At 47.1% G+C, this 20,357-nt stretch overlaps 1 protein-coding gene across 1 annotated transcript in view; it reads right to left on the bottom strand.

The window, feature by feature from the left end:
• The window catches only part of SUCLG2 (succinate-CoA ligase GDP-forming subunit beta), a 309,494-nt gene that overhangs the window by 110,221 nt on the left and 178,916 nt on the right, over nt 1-20,357 (bottom strand). Inside the window, exons 8-9 of the mRNA XM_068112925.2 lie at nt 11,968-12,132; nt 3,483-3,625 (exon numbers count right to left, since the gene is read on the bottom strand). Of these exons, the coding sequence (XP_067969026.2) occupies nt 3,483-3,625; nt 11,968-12,132 (308 nt within the window). The remainder of the gene's footprint in view (nt 1-3,482; nt 3,626-11,967; nt 12,133-20,357) is intronic.

The raw sequence follows: 20,357 nt of genomic DNA on the forward strand, positions 1-20,357 counted from the left end.
GTTTTGGTTTTGAAACAGCTGTTTTGGAGACCTGGAGGGAAGAAGGAGATTGAAGAAAATTCGGAAGTTGGCTACACAGACGGAAAAAGAGGAACAAATGAGTGGAGGTGAGCAGTAATTCTGGATTTTGGGAGTTTCAATTTTTTCTGGATTTTGTGGACTATTGGGAATTTTTTCTGGATTTTGGAAATTTGTGGAGTTTTGCGAGGTTGGTCTGTAAATGGTTGTTCCCATCTGAGCACCAGACTCATTATGTTGGGATCGCAGGTTCAGATTTTATATACTGTGTCTGTTGTGTGTTATGTTCTTGAACTTTGTGTTTCGTTCGATAAACATACACCGATGTCCCCGAATGCCCTTGTCTGAAATGTGATACATGTACGAGTTCCACGTCTACACTCAGATCATGGTAAAACAAATAATCATGCTAAAATACGCAATTTGGTGTCTGTCTGACCAGGATACATTCAGTAATTACTTATCCAATCTCAACCAAGCTTAACAGGAGGACGAAGGGTCACACAATTGAGGTTGCAGCAACTTAATTTGCTGCCTCCTCAAGTGGGTTTTCCAGATTGGGTGAAATCCATGTTAAGGTGTATAAATAGCTTATCATATTATTTTGTGTGGCACCCCTACTGGAAGTAAAAAACTAGAGCTTCCAGGGAAGCAGAACTCAACTGACCTGACTGGACAACTTTAAAGTAGGTCAGTTGTCTGTACTAGATTTGACTTAAGATAGCAACCTACCTTGTGTGGTAAGAGTCTCACACACCAAGTTTGATCAAAATCCATAAATATTTGTGGACGTTAAAGTCTTAACGTCGTTTCTGAGCTGAAAACAATATGGCGGCCTATGGCGGCCATTTTGTGATGGATCGGGTTGGAATGCAATAGCAACCTACCTTGTGTGGTAAGGGTTAAACATTCTAAGTTTGATCGAAATCTGTTAATATTTGTGGATGCTAGAGTGTTGACGTCGTTTTCATGACCAAAAACAAAATGGTCGCCTAAGTTCGCCATTTTTCAACGGATCGGGCTGAAATGCAATACCAACCTGGTCCTTGGTGTAAGGATGCTGCATGTCAAGTTTGATCAGAATCAGTTGATATTTGTGGACGCTGGAGTGTTAACATCGAAAAGTTAACGGACGACAGACGACGGCGACGACGACGGACGCCGGAGGGTTTAGTATGTGATGAACTCAACTGGATGGTAGTCCAGTTGAGTTAAAATAATTATAAACCACCAACACGTATGATTACCTTTTTAAACTGCCATTACTGCTGTTTAACACTAAATGGAAAGGGAGGAATCCTGACGTTCTTGAGGTATTATATGATTATCACGTACTCTATAGGCTAATGGACATGAGCCTAGATCTACTGTAATCTGTTACCCCCAGGGAGGATAATAAAGTGACCCTTCCTATACCAGTAAATAAAGCTTGTGAAACAAAACTGGATGTGCTTCACTGTGAGATTGATCAAGCCATTTACCAGTGAAACCTCAGGGTCAAACCTCATTTACATAATCGATGGTATAACATGAAAGAACCACAACCTGATCAAATAGCAACTCTAATCCTGCTGGTGGGATTAGAAGACATGGGGGGAAGAATAAGATTGAAGAGGATGTGGAGGTTGGTTCCACAAGCGGGAAAAAGAGGAACAAATAAGGAGGTGAGCAGTGGTCCTGGATTTAGGTAGTTTCACTAGAAGGGGGTTGATGGTGGACCGTGTGGACAGAGCCTGCAGAAAAAGAAACATGGGTGGGGACAAAGGATGGAAAGAGCAGAGGGTGCAAGACCAGAAAGGAGGTGGGATAAGTCAGAGAGACCACCAACCTGACTGCGATGGTAAAGTTATAGGCCCAAAGACTCAGCTTCATTGTGGGAAATTCCAATAATCTTAGAGGACTTGGTTTCCACTGAGTCAAGCAAGATGTGAGGGAGAGTCGTCTTCCATCAAGCTGTGGATAGAAGGCTTGTATGTGGATAGGACTTCAGTTGTACCACAGAAAGACTTTGTACAATGGAGGATGATCAGTTGGAGGCTGGCTTTGGAGGCCAACTTTAAAACGTTGTTTGCCCAAGAAATATCATGGCTGTTAGTGAGACCTAGGAGTTTGAATGACTGAACTTCCTCAAGAGGATTGTTAAGAAAGTAGATTGGAGGATTTGCCAGACAGTGGAGGTGTCATGGCAGAGGGAGGACGAGGGACGAGGGATGTCATGGCAGAGGGTGGAATCATCAGCAAATAGATAGAGGATTTTCCAGAAGGTCAGAGAGATAGTTGACGAAGATCGGGAATAGCATCGGACCCTGAAAAATGCCTTGGGGGCACTCCAGTCTTGAGATGAAAGGATTCCATTGAGAGCCACATGTTGGCTACCAGAGTAGAGGAAGTCAGTAAGCCATGTGTGGAGTTGACCTTGGTTGCCTTAGGAAGAAAGTTTGGAGAGCAAGGCAGGATGCCAGACTGTATCAAAAGTACGAGATATGTCCAGAGAGACGGCCCTGATCTCATGTCTGCCATTGAGGGCCTCCATCCATTGTTGGCTGAGTAGAACCAGCATTTCAAGGTGGGGTGAGCTGGTCTGAAACCAAACTGGTGATCTGAGATGAGGTTGTTGGAGAAAAGGAAACATTTCAATATCGACTGCAACTAGAACGGCACTCTTTGATGTCGCGACATTGACCAATATGCCTCCGCCCACATTATCACATTATTATAATACTCGTACCAAGTTTGATTTAAATCCATTCAGCTGTTCTGAAGTATCACTTTTACCTAACATAACCTCTGAACTTTGACCTCTTGACCCCATAATCTAATCAGTTCATCTTTGTATAATCATATATACTTGTTACCAAGGGTGACTTAGATTCCTGCAGTCGTTCTTGAGTTATCATGGTAATGAAAACCCATCATGGGTGGACCAACAGAGGCACTGGGCGTTGGAATATTACTGGGCATTGGCTACATGTAGAAATCCTTTTATTTATTTTTTGTGCAAAATAAAGAAATGAGCTCGAGTATGCACTCGTGAGGTATAAAATCAATCACGCAGAAAACTACTACTGTACCAGTGTACACAAATAACTTGCAACATTGACACCTGTGATTTCCTCCATGCCAATTTGTACATACCAGGTGAGCTTGCTTCATGTGATACCTTACACCTGTTTAGCACTAACATGAGCATGGACAAGCGTTTAAAATAAAGGCCTAAGTGTTTTTTTTCAACGCAAGCAGGTATAGTGCAGCTGCACAAGACCATGCAATACAGCAGATGGACAGGCAAGGGTATAATGTCCTTGTGGCTTGTGACGAAGGCCTGCGACCTTTCTCTACAGTTCTGTATGCTCTTACATAAGCACCGGATATAATAATAAAAATACACCACTAAAACTGATGCAGGCCCCAATAACACAGACAGATAAGTTCATCATGAGGAAGAGATTGATGTGTGAGCTTACCTGTGTCAGGCCAGTGATGAGTTTGAAGGCCTGATAAACCTGTCCTTCCTGCACTCCTCCTCCCAGATCCAGGAAGTTGGCTGGCCTGCCACCATGTAGCTGAATTATATCACATGTTGCCATAGCCAGGCCCGCACCATTCACTGCGACGTCCGACATGGTCAAGGTCAGATCAGGGATGACAGCTTTAAAATACACCGGCTAAGCATCTAAGCCTAATGCATGGAATTGCCTTTGGTATTTAAAAAGGATCAAGCGGATTTTTCATGTCACGATTACATTATGAATGAAGTGAAACAGGTTCTCAATAAAATAAAATGTGATTCATGACACCAAGTTGCAAAAAAACGAGGATTAAATGAAAACAATCGTTGCATTTTCCTCGGCCTCACATGATTCCATCAGTGCATTCAATGTCAATGAGGGGACAAGTCGCCATGTTTCATCGAGAAAAATATTTCGACTGTCACATGGTCATTGACAGGTATCTCGGCCACAAAAAAACACTACAACACGAAGGCCTCAGCAAACCGTTTTACGTTATTTATCCAGTTTTAGACCCCAATAATATCATATACACACCACACACACGACACACACACATAAAAGGAATTAAGCAGGGAGTCAGAATAGTTTCAGATGACCTCGGGATGACATTATGAATGCAAAGCAAACAGATAAACCCCAGCCAAACACCAAATGTGAGAAACAATACTCGAAAACATGCCTGCGATTGTGAGTTAAAATGGCGAACAAAAGAGAATATGAGCATAACGGTGTTTGAAGCATTTGGAGTTTTGATACCAGCTGTTCAAAAATTTGCCAAACGCTTCTGAAGCTTTTTTTCCCTTTGGACAATCATCCGCCGGGTCCCATGAATCAACTCGAGTATATTGAATGACGACGGCCAGCAGTTCAATGGCAAAGGGACCGGAGATAACGCTGCAACACAGTGTTGATAATATGCGCAATCTATCAATGCCACAGCTTTGTTTTTAATACACTATTTTAATACACGACCCAAGCTACCTCCATTCCCAAGGACATTGGCATGGACACCCTCGTTAAATGCCAGCAACTGGGGAGCGCAGAAAGAGTGACAGCATGATTTGCGATTTCATTTCTCAACACACTCCACCAAGAACGTCCTCCCCACCACTCCCTCCCCCATCCAATCCTGACGATTAATTAATTTTAAAGCTCCCCAAAGATTTTCGAGTTATAACAACATTCCATCCAACAACGAGATAACATAAGAACAGAGCAATGCCAAAGTAAACAGCAATCAAAGGCGAAATGACAGCAGGAAGCAGTTTAACGCAGTCGCTCCATGATTCTTGTGGACAATGACGGTATAGGGGTTCTGCCAGAGACGTGCTATCATTACGGGTAATTGATTTTATGCTACATCGAGGCGAAAGGCCATTACAGCCGAATGTCGATCAATCATGTTCGAGGCTAAAGGCAGTATAGCAAGTGGCTCGTCAATAACAAAACAAAGTAGACTTACGAGTCCAACTCTCTGTGTGTGTCTCTGTCTCTGTCTCTGTCTCTGTCTCTCTCTCTCTCTCTCTCTCTCTGTGTGTGTGTGGCATCATGGCGGCTGTGTGTGTGGAGCTGTGAGTAGTGTTGTGTTGGTGGTCTTTCCTATCCCCATTTCACTCCCTTTGTGTCCTTGTACGTGTTTGTGAAGTTTTCCCTGTGTTTCCCTACCTTGTTGAGACGAGAGAGAGAAAGAGAGCGCACATGGTAAGTGCTTCGCGGGTTCTTCTTGAAACCCTTGGTTTCCAGGCCCGCGTTTCATCTGCCATGCTCTTATAGCCCTGTATGCCGCTCATCGGTGGTTTATCTTCCTCATTATACCTATTTTTTCGAACGTTTGCACAATAGTGTGTACGAGTCACTCACTCGCAAGAACGGAGTGACGATTGCTCCACCTGACGGAATTAGTGTTGAGAATGTGGTGATGGCTCTAGGAGAGCTCGTTGGAATTGAGAATGTTCTCGCTGCTTCAAAAATGAACCAATGTCGCGTGGTTTTCCTGTCGGAAGAGCAACACATGGCTCAGGCGGTTGAAACTGGTCTATCCGTACCGCCGGACGTCTTTGTTCACGACGGCGGTTAAGTTATTCATGTCCAATATCCCACCCTTCTTCTCAAGTGATTAGTTTGTGGCTGCTTTAAGCGTTTTTGGCACGGTTGTGTCACGAATCTCGATGATTCCGCTTCGTCTGCGCTCTGACGCCTCGGTTCGCCACATCATGTCATTCCAAAGTCATTGCTATATCATTCTAAAAGACAACGCTCAATCGCTCAACGCAGTGATGACGTTAAAAAACAAAAATTGCAATTACCATATTTATATTGCGACGGAGACCACGACTTGTTTTATTTGTGGTCAATATGGACATGTAAAAAAACGCTTGCCCCAAGATTACAACGAGTGGCACATTTAGGCCGGTAGAGCCCATTGAGACCAACAGTGGTCCATCTAGAGTTGGGCACGCTGGTGATGCCTCAAACTCGAACAATCTGCCTGGGCCGTCGGAGGTGGGGGTAAATCAACCACAGGCAGATAATGAAGGCTTTACTGTTGTTCCTTCAAAAAGGAAACATAAATTGAAACATTTAACTGATAATAGTCAATATGTGACGACGAGCTGTGGGAAAAGGATGGCGCCGGCTGCCGAAAACAATGACTCTTCTTTAGAAAAAGTAACATTTGCCGTTTTTAAAACTCAAAATCGTTTTGATGTTCTTGCTCCGGAGAATGATGACATTCCTACTTGTGGGGCCGGTGAACACGAGCAGGAAATTGGTATTGTGCATCAGGAAGCACACGTGACTGCTCCTGCAGTCACAAGCCCCATGGATATTAACATCGAATCCACTATAATCCCCCTCCCAGGTGAGAGTGTAGCGCGTTCAATTTCTGAGTTACGAATAACTCCGGACCTGGTTGAATCAGTATGCAAAGCTTCAACTGGTGAACTACCACGTTTGCCCCAAGTGGAATGCAAAGCTCCTCCCATTAACATAGCTCCTCCTCCCCATCCTCCTCTTCACCCTCCCACTCCTCCTCCAGCTCCTCCTCCCACTCCTCTTCCTCCTCCCACTCCTCTTCCTCCTCCCACTCCTCTTCCTCCTCCCACTCCTCCCACTCCTCTTACTCCCCTTCCTCCTCCTCCTCCCACTCCCTATCCCACTTATCCTCCTTCCACTCCTTCTCCCCCTTTGGAAGCAAACATGAGGCTTCCCTTATTAAACCACCAGCTCTGCCTTTGGAGCATGATATTGATGTAATGGACACGGATCGGTGCTCGGACTATGATTCCGACGGGGCCTCGTCGCGTGCTTCTAGTGGCAGCATCGAAGTGTGGAATGATCCAGGTTTTTTCCAAGATTCGGAGAGTGTTCCCAGTGTTCCACCTGCCGATATCATAAAGTTTCTCCATGACACCTTTCGCAAGAAACATGTTAAAATTAAAGACTTTTTCCCTGACCTGTCCAGCTTTATAATATCTGCAAAGCGATTGCTCCTTAAAGCCGGACAGCTTGTCCGGACAGCCGGACAGCTTAAAGCCGGACAGCCTCCGGAAATGCATCCTTAAAGCAAAGAAGGAGCTGCCGACATAGACAGGCTGAGCTTTTGACACACCCAAAAACTCTATGTTAGCCGATGGCTTTCTCTATAGTGAGTTTAAATATTAATGGTGGACGCTCTTCCATCCGTAAAGCTGAAGTTAAGCAGTTTGTTGGGGGCAAATCACATTGATGTTTTGTTTTTACAAGAAACAAGATGCAGCTCCTCGTGTGCAAGTGAATGGCAAAGGATAATGAAATGTTTTTTTAGTAGTCTGAACACCCTAGGGCTGGGGTAGCTGTTTATATACAACCTTCCTTTTGCAGTCCTAGTGTTGTTTTTAATGAGATTATCAAAGGGTATTTGATTTCACTCACTTTTACACACAATGGTTTTAAGCACACTGTACTGAACGTATACGCACCTCGTGATAGCACGGAGAGACTTGCCTTTTACACACACTGTAACACACCCGTACACACACACACAACCGTACACACACTTGGAAACTTCTCTTGCACGCATTGATTTTAACAGACTTGTCTGCTTGGGTGGAGATTTAAACTGCACGACAGACTCCGCCATTGATCGTAATGGAGAGGAACCTCACCCAGCAAGCACGGTGCCTCTGTGGAGAGCTTTGTCCAAGTATGTGTGGATAATCCGCAATCTTTCTGTCCGCCAATACACGTGGTGTCGGTGTTCAAACGCCCACCTATCATTTGCAAGATTGGACCGTTTATAAATCAATAGTGTTTTTTTGAATGTTGGGGCAATATGGACATTGTCCCGAGTGGCTTCTCAGACCATCACCTGGTCGCACTTTGTATTCACCCACCAGTTCGGAATCATGGGCGACCTACTGGACCTTCAATGTAAGCCTTTTGGACGACCAACTGTTTGTTGATGCCTTTCGTGTGTTCTGGAAAGCCCTGCTCCAACATAAACCTTCCTTCCCCCACCTTCGGCAATGGTGGGACAATGCCAAAGTGCAGATAAGATATTTTTGCCAACAATATGGAGCTTACCACACCAAATATGACTCTGCCCTCCAATCCTTGGTTTCCAAAGAAATATTATCCTTGCAGTCCAACCTCTCGGCCTCCAGTGATTAAAGAACTAACCTTTTGCTGACAAAGAAAAAAGCTCTTCTTGCTGCGCTTTGTGCAAAGCAAGCCAGAGGAGCGCTGATTCGTCTCCAAATGGAGAACTTGTGTCACCTGGATACCTCCTCTAAGTTCTTTTTTTGGACTGGAAGCTCAAACAAAGAGAAGTCAGCAGATAACTTCAGTAAGAACAAAGGAAGGAAGGATAACGCATGCTCAAAAAGATATCAGAACCTCACTCAAACACTACTTCTCTGAACTTTATCATGCTAAGAACATCGACAATGAAGTTATAGAGTTGTTGACTTCTTCCTTACCCACCTTGTCAGAATCTGCACTCCTACAACTGGACAAGGAAGTAACTTTGGTGGAACTCCATGCTGCTCGACAAACTTTACCTTCTGATAAGGCCTCCGGCCTGGATGGAATTCCTACAGAACTTTATAAAACCTTTTGGGACCTCCTGGGGCCAGAGCTACTTGAGGTTCTGATGGACGGCCGACGATCAGGCTCACTGCCATTAAGTTGCCGTAGGGCTGTTCTCGCCCTTATCCCCAAAAAGGGAGACCTTCAGCAACCCCACAATTGGCGTCCCATTTCACTGCTTTGTGCAGAATACGAGATACTCTCCAAGGCTCTCACCAACCGGCTCAGAGCCGTGATTGGGGAGATCATACACCCAGATCAAACTTACTGTGTTCCAAAAAGGACAATTCATGACAGTATATTTATTGTGCGTGACATGATTGATATCTGTTCTCTCGAACAAAGAAATGTTGGCTTGGTGTTATTAGATCAAGAAAAGGCCTTTGATACCATTGATCATTTTTATCTTTTTCTGTTTTAAGGGGGTTTGGTTTTGGGGAAAATTTTATCTCTCATGTACAGCTACTGTATAATAACACTTTTAGTCTACTAAAACTTAACAACATTTTATGTCAGCCTTTCCCGGCTAGTAGAGGCATTCGTCAAGGTTGCCCTCTTTCCGGCCTCCTGTACTCCCTCGCGATTGAGCCTTTGCTGTTCGGTTGCGTGCACGTCTTCTCGGTTTCCTTCCTCAACCGACGGCGAACCTGTTTAAGGTGATTGCTTATGCAGACGACCTTTGTGCAATCATTCACTCGGATGAGGACGTCTTGACCTTGGTCCAATGCATCCATGAATTCAGTTTGGCAAGTTCGCAAAAGTGAATTGGAAAAAGAGCAGAGCTCTCTATATTGGTCCGCAAAATGGCGCCACTCCTCCGACTCTACTTGAGCAACTCAAATGGGCATGGGATGGAATTCTTTATCTTGGCGTCTTTCTTGGTACTGAAAACTTCATTTTGAAAAACTGGGAATCTCTAATAATTAAAACTGAGAGGCGGCTGCTAAAATGGAATGGCATACTCTGTCAACTCTCCTATCGGGGCCGAACCCTTGTTATAAATAATCTTGCAGCATCAATGCTTTGGCACGTTTTTATGGCACTGCAGCCCCCGGATTTTATTCTTAAAAAACTACAATATATTTTTATTGACTTATTTTGGGGGGGGGGGAAGCACTGGCTCAAACCTGGTGTGTTAAACCTACCTGTTGCTGAAGGATGACAGGGCCTGATCACCATTACCAGCAAAGTGATGGCTTTGGCTTTTCGCCTCCTGTCACTTCGTCGACTGCTGTACACGGACGTCTCGTGGAAGGCCTTGGCTCATTGCCTGCTTCGGCAGGCAGGGAAACTTGGCTACGATCAGGAACTGTTCCCATTGACACCAAGAAAGTTGATATTGCATCAGTCCCCCTGTTCTACAGGAGTGTGCTGGAGGCATGGCAGCCGGTTAGCGTGCGCCGTGATAACAGTAACTACTCCCTTGAAATGTTTTAAAACGAGCCAATCTTTTTAAACCCCATTTTTGAAGGGGTCTGCAGTGATCGTACCTTCATGCAAAAGTTTATTGATGTTGGATGCACCAAGGTTAAGTATTTTAGAACCCCTCATCCTTATAAGTGGAAACCAGCTGCTGACGTTGCTGTGGCCCTAGAGTTAGGTCCATTTGAGTCATTGGGAGGATTTTTTCTGCGATTCTACGCTTTTTCAAGCAAACCAGGCTAAAATGAGCTCCACAGGAGGAAGCTGGCCCTCTCTTATCCCACCATCCCTTTCCAGAGCTTTTGCTTCATTTTCAAGGTTTCACCTCTTTTCAAGTGATGGGAAAATCTTCTGTTTATTGTATGTGTGTTAAAACCCTTGTTCCCGATAGACCCGCAGAACCACAAGCGCATTGGAGGAGAATGCTCCAGACTACTCATTCCACTTCGATCAACTGGCTTGTTATATACAAAGTACCCGTCGCCAAGTGCTTCGGAGACTTGCAGTGGCAACTGGCACATTACATTTTACCCTCCAATGTTTTATCTCACCGTATATGTTCCGATAACACAGAATCGTATCCCTTCTGTGGTGCCACAGAAACCATTTTTCACATTTTTATCGATTGCTCTCGATTGGCACCCCTTTTTACAGTTTTATCATGTGTTATCCGGGGGCTAGGCCTAGCTTTTACTGATTGTGTTTTTATTTTCGGTTTTAGCATCTCCCACCAGTGTAAAGATGAAAGCCTTTTAGCCAACTATTTGTCCTCTGAGGCGAAGCTTGCTATATACCTGTCAAGGAAACACAAAATGCAAAATGTTTGTGATTCTGTTTCTGATGTTGTTCACCTTTTTAAAACCTTGGTCACATCACACTCCCATGTTGAATTTAAATCCAGTGATTGTACACTGTTTTCGCAGCGGTGGTGTGTGAAGGCATCTTTATGTGAACTTGTTGATGGTGTTCTTACATTGAATTTATAGTTTACCTTTTTTGACTTTGCACAGTCACCTGCCTGTATTTGTTTGATTTCCCTTGTACACAACGATTCCTAGCAATAAAGAGAAACAAAATGTCAAATGTCTGTCTGTCTGTCTGTCTCTCTCTCTCTCTGTCTGTCTTTCCCCTTCCTCTCTTTCCCCTTCCTCTCTCTCGATTCTTCTTCCCATAACAATCCTTATGGAGAGGCGATTCCAATTTTGAAATCTTTAGGTTTTGGGTACAGCATCTAGCATTCAAAACTCACATCTGCAACACCGCAAAAAAAAAAAAAATTTTTTTGTAAATGTACATCCAAAGCAAAACTTAACGTCATGTGAATTTGCCTTTAAGCATCAACAGGGATGGTTTTTGAGCGAATCCTGCTAAGATAATGCATCGCTCATGAGCACACACTGGGGCAGATGCGTGCAGATGGGCGATTCGCCAATGAGATGCATTCAATTTCCTCGTTTCCAGATGGCCTTCTCAAAGTGTGCAATGAGATCGCTATACGCGTCTCGCTCTGAGGTTCACCAATAGACTTCAGTCTCTACCTCGCACTCTGCCAATGTTCTTGAATCGGCTTTAATCCATTGGTTCTGAGCATTTATCAAAATCTTCTCATGCATTCTTGGCAAACTCAAATACGCCGAATCATTTTTCATTTTGTGCCTAGGCATTGTATAGACACAACAATTTAAGCTCTGACGACTCTCTGCTTTTGACTCTCTGCTTTTAATGCCGTAAAGTTTGTATTACATGCAACCTAATTTGAATGCCATTGTTTTTTTTAATCAAGACTCAAAACCACAAGTCACGTCCGGCAACTGCAACTGTTTGCTTTGTCACAAAGCCTCTTTCAATACGTTGCAATATGTTGAAAATATGTTGAAATATTTGTGCAATATTTCTGCACATTCAAGCATAAGTAAATAATAAATAAATAACAAAGTGTGATCCTTACCAAAGCAAGCAATGTCTCCATCCATGCCGATGTACTTCAGGTCATGTTGTGCGGCCTCAACTTCCACGGGGTCACTCTCTTCGGACTCGGCTGCCAGATCGAAGATTGCCCTTTGCCTGAAGGCCGCGTTATCGTCAAAGCTGATCTTTGCATCAAAGCATACCACTGAAAATGAAGAAATATGGAGAAGTAAGTACATTTTTTCGATTTTATTTTTAGCCTTTATTCATTGTTAGTCTACTGGTATGTTACAGTCGCCTCTGCTTTGCCATGCCCGCCTCAGTCACCTATCGGACCATGACCGAATCGGCCCGCCAGACACCCTGCTCCAATGAGCCAGCTACCATGCTGCCATCTGTCTCCAGTATATATATTGTTGCGAATATGGAATTTGGCCTCCATATCCGCTTGTAAATATTCCCCTATTTCCCCAATACTCCCCAACTATCCCCAATCCCCCATTCCCTAGTCCCATTGTCTGTAAACAACACTCTGTAGAACCGACCTTCCCCTTTTTCCCCCATTAATTGTCGTGCCCAGGTCCACCGCATCACACGTAGACAACTTTCGGACATCTTGCTAGTTATTCTTAGTCTATGTCAGTTAAGGACTCGTTTCCATTAATTCTGACTCTTCGTTGCACCAGAATGTGATTATATGGCACCAGTAGTGAGTTTAGGACCTTTCCCATACCTCCTTCCATCTTCTTCCCCAAACAACAACAACTACAACTACAACAACAGAGGGGCACGGCGCTGCGCGGGGGAGTGTGCGTCCTCACACCGGCTCGGTTAGCCGCCATTGACAATGCGCTCCGGACCATGCGCTCCACGGGGTTACCACGAAGGGGCTGGCTGTCAGCTCCTCGTCAAGGGCGGAGCCGGTAACCCCCCCGCACGCACCCAATGAGAAGCGACGTGCCGATTCCATCTGGGGCGGAGCTAACGAGCCGAGGGCGTGTCACTCCCCGCCGGATATACGAAGCGACTCACCGGACGTGACGTCAGATGCGCCCCGAGCTTGAGCCTTGAGAAGACAAGAGAGCCACCTCCGAGCGCTGTGAAACCTCCTGCATCTACTGGACCGTACAGTACCCTGTCCTTGAGCCAAGAGTGCACCTTGAGCCATCGATACCCGCTTTCCTTGCCATCAATCCCCGTGTGAGTCAGCCTTTTGTCCCGTTTATCTGTCGTCTGTTGGGGTTAATATAAGAGTGTGTCTAAGTGCTTGTCTTTCTATGCTGTCCCTCTCGTCCCTGTAATCTGACCTTCCGCCTTAATATAATCTCCTCCGGAGGTCTTGAGAACCGTATCCCTGGTGTCGCGTCATTTTAATCCCAGCCGTGTGTCTTTTCCTTCATTGATCTAGCGTAGCGCGATTAGTCAACGTTCGGGTATAATCGGGTAACTTGTGCAGACGTGGTCATACCAAAACCGCTCGGTAAACTAACATCCACCACCGCGTCTGTAACAATTGGTGTCGAGGAGTGGGATTCGAACCCGGGACTAAATTTATTAGGCCCAAATTTGTAACAATTAGAATCGATTCGGAGCGCGTTTCCCGCGCGAAATTATAACGGCGAAATTTGATTTTGTTATACGGAAATAAAAACCCGAATTTTGAAAGTCGCGCTATGGCAGACCAAGACAGCTGGGGTCCGGTAGGGGAGAGTGAGGCAGGGTCGGTCCAGGACCAAATTGAGGGACGCGAGGAGAGCGAAGCAGTGAGGGCGGCAGGGTCGCAAAATAGCGTTGTCACGCACGAGGTGGCCACGGCGTCCACGCCCGCGACCGTGGCAGCGCCCCCGGTGGATTTGAACCTTTTTTTTAATACAAATGAAGGCCCTTATGGCCCAGAATAGCGAACGGTTAGAACAAAAGATGGGGTCCAATAGCGAGAAATTGAGGGAGGACATGGGGTCCAATAGCGAGAAATTGAGGGAGGACATGGGGGCCAATAGCCAACGGTTAGAACAAAGGATGGGGGCCCAGATCGGAGGGTTAGGGAGTAATAGAGGGATTAGACAATAGATTAGGGGAAATACAGGAGGGGTTAATGGGGGTAGAAAACAGAATGGCCGCTCAAGAGAATCAAATGGAAGGGATGCAAAAAGGGTTAGAGGGGTTAGAAAACACTATGGAAGGCAAATTGAGGGACATGAGGGACCAAGCGGAAAGGGAAATTAACCAAATGGGGCAGCAGATAGAGGGGGTCAGAATGGGGGTAGAAACCAAACTGGATGCTCACAGGGAGGAAATGGAGCAGATGAGGGTGGCATCTGGGCAGGAGATGCAAGTGATGGGAGAGGAGATCAGAAGAGGAGTGAGTGAGGAGGTCGGAGGAGTGCGCGAGGAGGTGAGGCACTGTAAGGAGCACATGGAGAAGGAGGTGAGAAAGGGGACTGTAAAGTTACAAGGGGGCATAGAGGACCTGACGCAGGTGGTGGAACAGCTGACGGAGGGACAAAAAGGACTAACGGACCAGGTTCAAAGGAACACTGCGGTATTAGGAGGTTTAAAAGCGACACAAAACGACATAAAAAACGACTTGATAGCGACAAAGAGGGAATGTCAGATGGTACGTGAGGGACTGACAACGAGGCTGGACGAGGTGATAGAGGTAATGGAGACGAAGGACCGACAGGTAAGGACGCACCTGGAAACGGTCAAGATGCGCCCCGAGCTTGAGCCTTGAGAAGACAAGAGAGCCACCTCCGAGCGCTGTGAAACCTCCTGCATCTACTGGACCGTACAGTACCCTGTCCTTGAGCCAAGAGTGCACCTTGAGCCATCGATACCCGCTTTCCTTGCCATCAATCCCCGTGTGAGTCAGCCTTTTGTCCCGTTTATCTGTCGTCTGTTGGGGTTAATATAAGAGTGTGTCTAAGTGCTTGTCTTTCTATGCTGTCCCTCTCGTCCCTGTAATCTGACCTTCCGCCTTAATATAATCTCCTCCGGAGGTCTTGAGAACCGTATCCCTGGTGTCGCGTCATTTTAATCCCAGCCATGTGTCTTTTCCTTCATTGATCTAGCGTAGCGCGATTAGTCAACGTTCGGGTATAATCGGGTAACTTGTGCAGACGTGGTCATACCAAAACCGCTCGGTAAACTAACATCCACCACCGCGTCTGTAACAATTGGTGTCAGGAGTGGGATCAAGGCTGTGAGTGGAATGAGGGTACCTGGGTGTGTAAGGAAAGGTACGAGGAGCATGGGAACGGCTGGATGTGTGAGCAAGGAACGGGCTGCGGGGTGTAAGCATGCAGGTGAAGCATCGACGTTAGACGGGGTAGAGTTTAGAACGACTTATAGCCGAATCGGGCCCTCGGTGCGTGCCGGGCCTCGCTTTGAACGGCCGCGTCCGTGCTCCACTAGGCGGAGCTGGCAGCCCGATAGAAAGGGTCGTCATGGCGACCACTTTTTGGTGAGACGTGCCGGCAGGTCGAGAGCGGGACATTGGATGGCTCCGTGCCGAGATGGTGCGTGGGATCTCGGCCCGGGTAAGCCCCCGTCCCTGCACCGAGTGCCGGACGCATCCAGCCGCTGGCACAGAACAACCCGCATTCATGGCTTGGCTTTACGAAGCCGGGCTTTGGACAGGGATTGGCGCACCGAGAGGTATTAGTGAGTAGACTGGGTGATGAGGTTAGTGTTTTGGACCCAAAATTAGAGAAAAACAAAATTTGATGATTGGCAAGGGATTGGCAGTAGTGATTGGCAGATGATGGGTAGTGATTGGCAAATTTTTAATTTGTTGAAATTAGATGTGCAAAATTGGTAGTGAGCGATGGGCCCGGTGGGTAAGGGTGGCATCCTTGCCACCCTTCCCATAGTGGGGCAAATGCGCACTAGATGATGGGGTGTATGGCAGTGAAAACTAGCCCGGGTGGGTTAGGTTATATTGTAGGGATCTAGCGAAGATGACATTAGGTGACGTTAAGTTAGTTAGTGACTGATACCTGTAGTGGGGACGCAGGTAGATTAGTGTGGATGATAATGACGAGGGAGCGCAATAGTTTAAAGGGACGACTGGGAAGCGCAAGTTTCAGAAGGGAGTAGTTAGCTGAGATGATGCCGTGTGTGTGAGAATTGAACAGGTGTGATTGCACAGGTGTGCAACTGGACAGGTGTGTGGAGCAGTGTATGAGTAGTGAGTGTTGTGGATCAGCGCGAATGCGCTTGGGGAGAGAAGGGTGCAGGTGGCACCAGGTGTGAGAGCACAGGTGTGCAAGTACAGGTGTGTGGAGAGAGTTGGAGTAAGTGGTACGGAGTGGTGTGCATGGTGCGAAGGTGTGGATGGGGGAAGAGTGGACCCCTTTCACGAGTACCCGGGGCGGGTAGTGTAAGTGTTAGGTAGAGGGTACAGGTAAATTGTGGTTAGATATTGGCATCTGTGGTGCGGTTGCAGAATGGTGTTGTGGATGGGTGCATTAGTGTTGTGGAAATGGCTGGGCGTGTAGCCTGTTAGTGTGTGTAGTTGGTTGGGCACTCCACCACTGTGAGGATGTCGGCCAGGTGAGGCCGCAGGTGGGCTCTGGGAGCCGGTAGTTGTGAGTGGGTGCCTGAGGATCCCGGGTGTGGATCGGGCAGCCCAGTGCCAGAGAGGGCACCGAGTGGGGAGAGTGCCAGAAGGCCTTCCCCAGGTAGTTAGGTTAGGGTAAGGAGCAGGTAAGCTCGGAGGCAACTGCAGTGGTGGAGGTGTGCAGGTGGGTAGACCCACTGGGAGAGGTACATGCCACAGCCCAGAAATTGTGCGAGGGCACCGGGAGATGAATCGGGGGAGTGAGACCCCAAATTGAAGAGCACCACAGTCTGGCCAATGGGAATTGGTTTTTAGAACCCATAGTGTAAGAGGGCCAATGGTTTGGCCGGAGAAAGACCCCGGGTAGTGTAAAGTTGTTAAAGTCACTTAGGAAATAGTTAGGATTGATGAACCTGTCGCACCATACGCAGCCACTTACCTGTGGTGATGATGATGACTCCACACCTGTGTTTTCTTTGTTTGTTGCAGGAAATGAGATTGCTGTGGATTTGTGAGACGCATCACGACGTGGATGAGACATTGGGGTGATTCCATCTCTCCCTCCCTAGGAGGGACTGATGATGAATTGGTAATGGCAAATTTTGATGTTCAGTTGGAGATGGCAAATGGTGATGAGAGTTGGAAATGGCAAATTTGATTGGTTAGGAGGGAGAGAAGACGAATTTGGTTTATGGGAGGAACGGGGAAGACAGTAGGGACGTTTGTTGATTTGTAAAGTAGATGTTTATGGGTAGTGTTGTGTTTTGTGGATACAGTAAGGGGTAAGGGAGGGGCCATGTAGGTTACCTGGTGGGGGGGAGCGTACGGTAGGAACGTACCTGTCTCACCTGGTTCCCATGTGCCCCCAGTGTGCATTACCTTGCATTGCGTGCACTTTTGCGCCCTTACCACCTTACTCACTTGTCTGCTTTACTTCTTTTGTCTCCCACCTCCGAGGATCTGGTTTTGGGGCAGAGAGAGAGGAGAGAGAGGTGCTGGATCCGCAGTTGTGGGCCTGCACTTTCGCTGCTTGCTGCCTGGATCGATACACCATATGGACCGCAATGTTTGTGGCCACCCACAATGGACCGCAGTTCTTTTGCGGCCAAGCACCACCCATGGATGGACCTATGGGTCAACGTGGCACCTATGCCATACAAGGTGAACCACTAACAGTTGGCCCCCTGACGGCCACAATAGAGAAATGGACGCGGTTGGCGCCTTTCTTTATTTTTGAAAGAAGTAAGAAGGCCAAGTGCACCACATGAAGGCAAGACCAGCGGCAGAACATCGGCCGGCTGCGACACCACCGGTGATTTATAAACACTTTATTGGTGCACCGGATGGTGCTGACTGTGTTATGGGGTGGTGCTTTTGATGCTTGGAAGGGGTGCTCTGCACATTATTAAAGGCCGTAAGGCCACAGAGCACTCGTGGGTTGGTGTATCGATGCTGGCATGCGTGCTCTCTCTCTATGCATAACATCTGCATGTGTTCCTCCAAAAACAGGTCCTGGATCGTAGTGTAAATAGCAGCGTAGTCTTGTAAATAATGCTCCCTACCGGCTGTATGTTTAGTTTGCGAATTCTTTCCGCAATTCGGTTATCCTGTGGGTGTGTTTCTGTGAGGAGAAGGTAACCGGTAACCCCCCCCCCCCCCGCACGCACCCAATGAGAAGCGAAGAGGAAGAGGACCCGGTGTAAGTGGTGACCAATATGGTCGTGCGTATGATGCGCCAGGGGATTTAATAAGCTTGGGGGTCGAGATGGACCCGGGTGTTCGTGAGAGGCCGTTGGTGAAGTGTGCGACAGGTCTGGTGTGCGAAAGAGGAGGTGTGCGAGAAAGTCCGACTCTGGGGTGTGTGAGGAAAAAGTGCGTGCCAAGGAGTGAGGGTGCTGGCGAGAGTGAGTCGGTCGTAGCGCGTGTGCGAGGGAGCACATGGAAGCGTGGTGTGGTGAGTGTTACAGAGGGTGTGACGGGAGAGTGTGCGCGAGAAAGGTGTGTGACGGACAGGTGCATGGGGAAAGAGTGTGCTGTCAAGAGTAAGGGTGAGTGCGTGGTCAAGAGTGGAGGTGAGAGTATTGAGAGTGACAAGGAGAGTGAGTTGGTTGTGACAGGTGAGCGAGGATGTACACCTGGGATGGAAGGATGCACACCTGGAATGGTAGAGCGTGAGTGGGAATGCACGCTGGAGTTGGTGGTGAGGCACGTGGTTGGGTGTGCGAATGAGAGCACACCTGTGATTGTCACAGAGGAGGTGACTGAGGAGGGGGCGCGAAGAGGTGTATTGGTGAGGTGTGCGAGCAACGAATGTGTGCCAACGTGTTCGGTGGTCAGGTGTGTGACCAAGGCTGTGAGTGGAATGAGGGTACCTGGGTGTGTAAGGAAAGGTACGAGGAGCATGGGAACGGCTGGATGTGTGAGCAAGGAACGGCACAGCCGCAGTTGCGGCTGTACCACGAAGGGGCTGGCTGTCAGCTCCTCGTCAAGGGCGGAGCCGGTAACCCCCCCGCACGCACCCAATGAGAAGCGACGTGCCGATTCCATCTGGGGCGGAGCTAACGAGCCGAGGGCGTGTCACTCCCCGCCGGATATACGAAGCGACTCACCGGACGTGACGTCAGATGCGCCCCGAGCTTGAGCCTTGAGAAGACAAGAGAGCCACCTCCGAGCGCTGTGAAACCTCCTGCATCTACTGGACCGTACAGTACCCTGTCCTTGAGCCAAGAGTGCACCTTGAGCCATCGATACCCGCTTTCCTTGCCATCAATCCCCGTGTGAGTCAGCCTTTTGTCCCGTTTATCTGTCGTCTGTTGGGGTTAATATAAGAGTGTGTCTAAGTGCTTGTCTTTCTATGCTGTCCCTCTCGTCCCTGTAATCTGACCTTCCGCTTTAATATAATCTCCTCCGGAGGTCTTGAGAACCGTATCCCTGGTGTCGCGTCATTTTAATCCCAGCCGTGTGTCTTTTCCTTCATTGATCTAGCGTAGCGCGATTAGTCAACGTTCGGGTATAATCGGGTAACTTGTGCAGACGTGGTCATACCAAAACCGCTCGGTAAACTAACATCCACCACCGCGTCTGTAACAATATATTCTGATGAAGCGGATAAAATGCCACCAGGTAATGAGCATCGCAAAAGTAAAGCAGTGATGTATTGGCTGAACACCAGTGATACATTAATGTCTCAGTTAATAAAAAATACGAGTCGAGTTCAAGTTTAGAGCGAGATGTTTGTAAGGGGTAGTCGTGTGACATGCCTTGTGATTGTAATGACATATAAAGCCGACTGTGCTGGCTTCCACCGTCTTTACTGCAAAAAAAGCTTCCCCTTGATTACCCTTTGGTCTTCCTCAGGTAATGAGCATACTCAAAGTCCCACAAAGCCCTATGATTATGACTTTCTTGTGGTAAAGAAGTTAAACAGGTTAGTGGATGAGGATGAGGTACAAGTTGAATGCAACATTTGATTACAAGGTTAGAGAATGGATGCTCAGCCTCCCTGCCAAACACGTACCCATTGCAATTTCATGCCTTACTACCCACAGTCTCACTCACTGCAAATCCCAACCCATTCCCAAGCTAATGGCTTTCTAGATAAGATCTGGCAATGCTGCAAAGTCACATCCCACAACAGTTGCGCTGATGAGCAGTAATTAAGCTTTGCTCAAATGCATAATAAGGAAATTCATTAAAAGCCTAAGGCTGCAGTTTGCAACCTTAATAGTCAATCACATGACTGAAAACCCATGGTACAGTCCAGCGACACGTGGGGTGCTGAGACGAGCTCTAGGCCTGCCAGGCAGATAGCTGAATGTCTGACCACATGGGATGCCTTCAATAATGACAAAGAATGTGATGCTGTCCAA

Source organism: Myxine glutinosa, chromosome 4, assembly GCF_964187855.1.
Source record: "Myxine glutinosa chromosome 4, kmMyxGlut1.1, whole genome shotgun sequence".
Lineage (NCBI taxonomy): Eukaryota > Metazoa > Chordata > Myxini > Myxiniformes > Myxinidae > Myxine > Myxine glutinosa.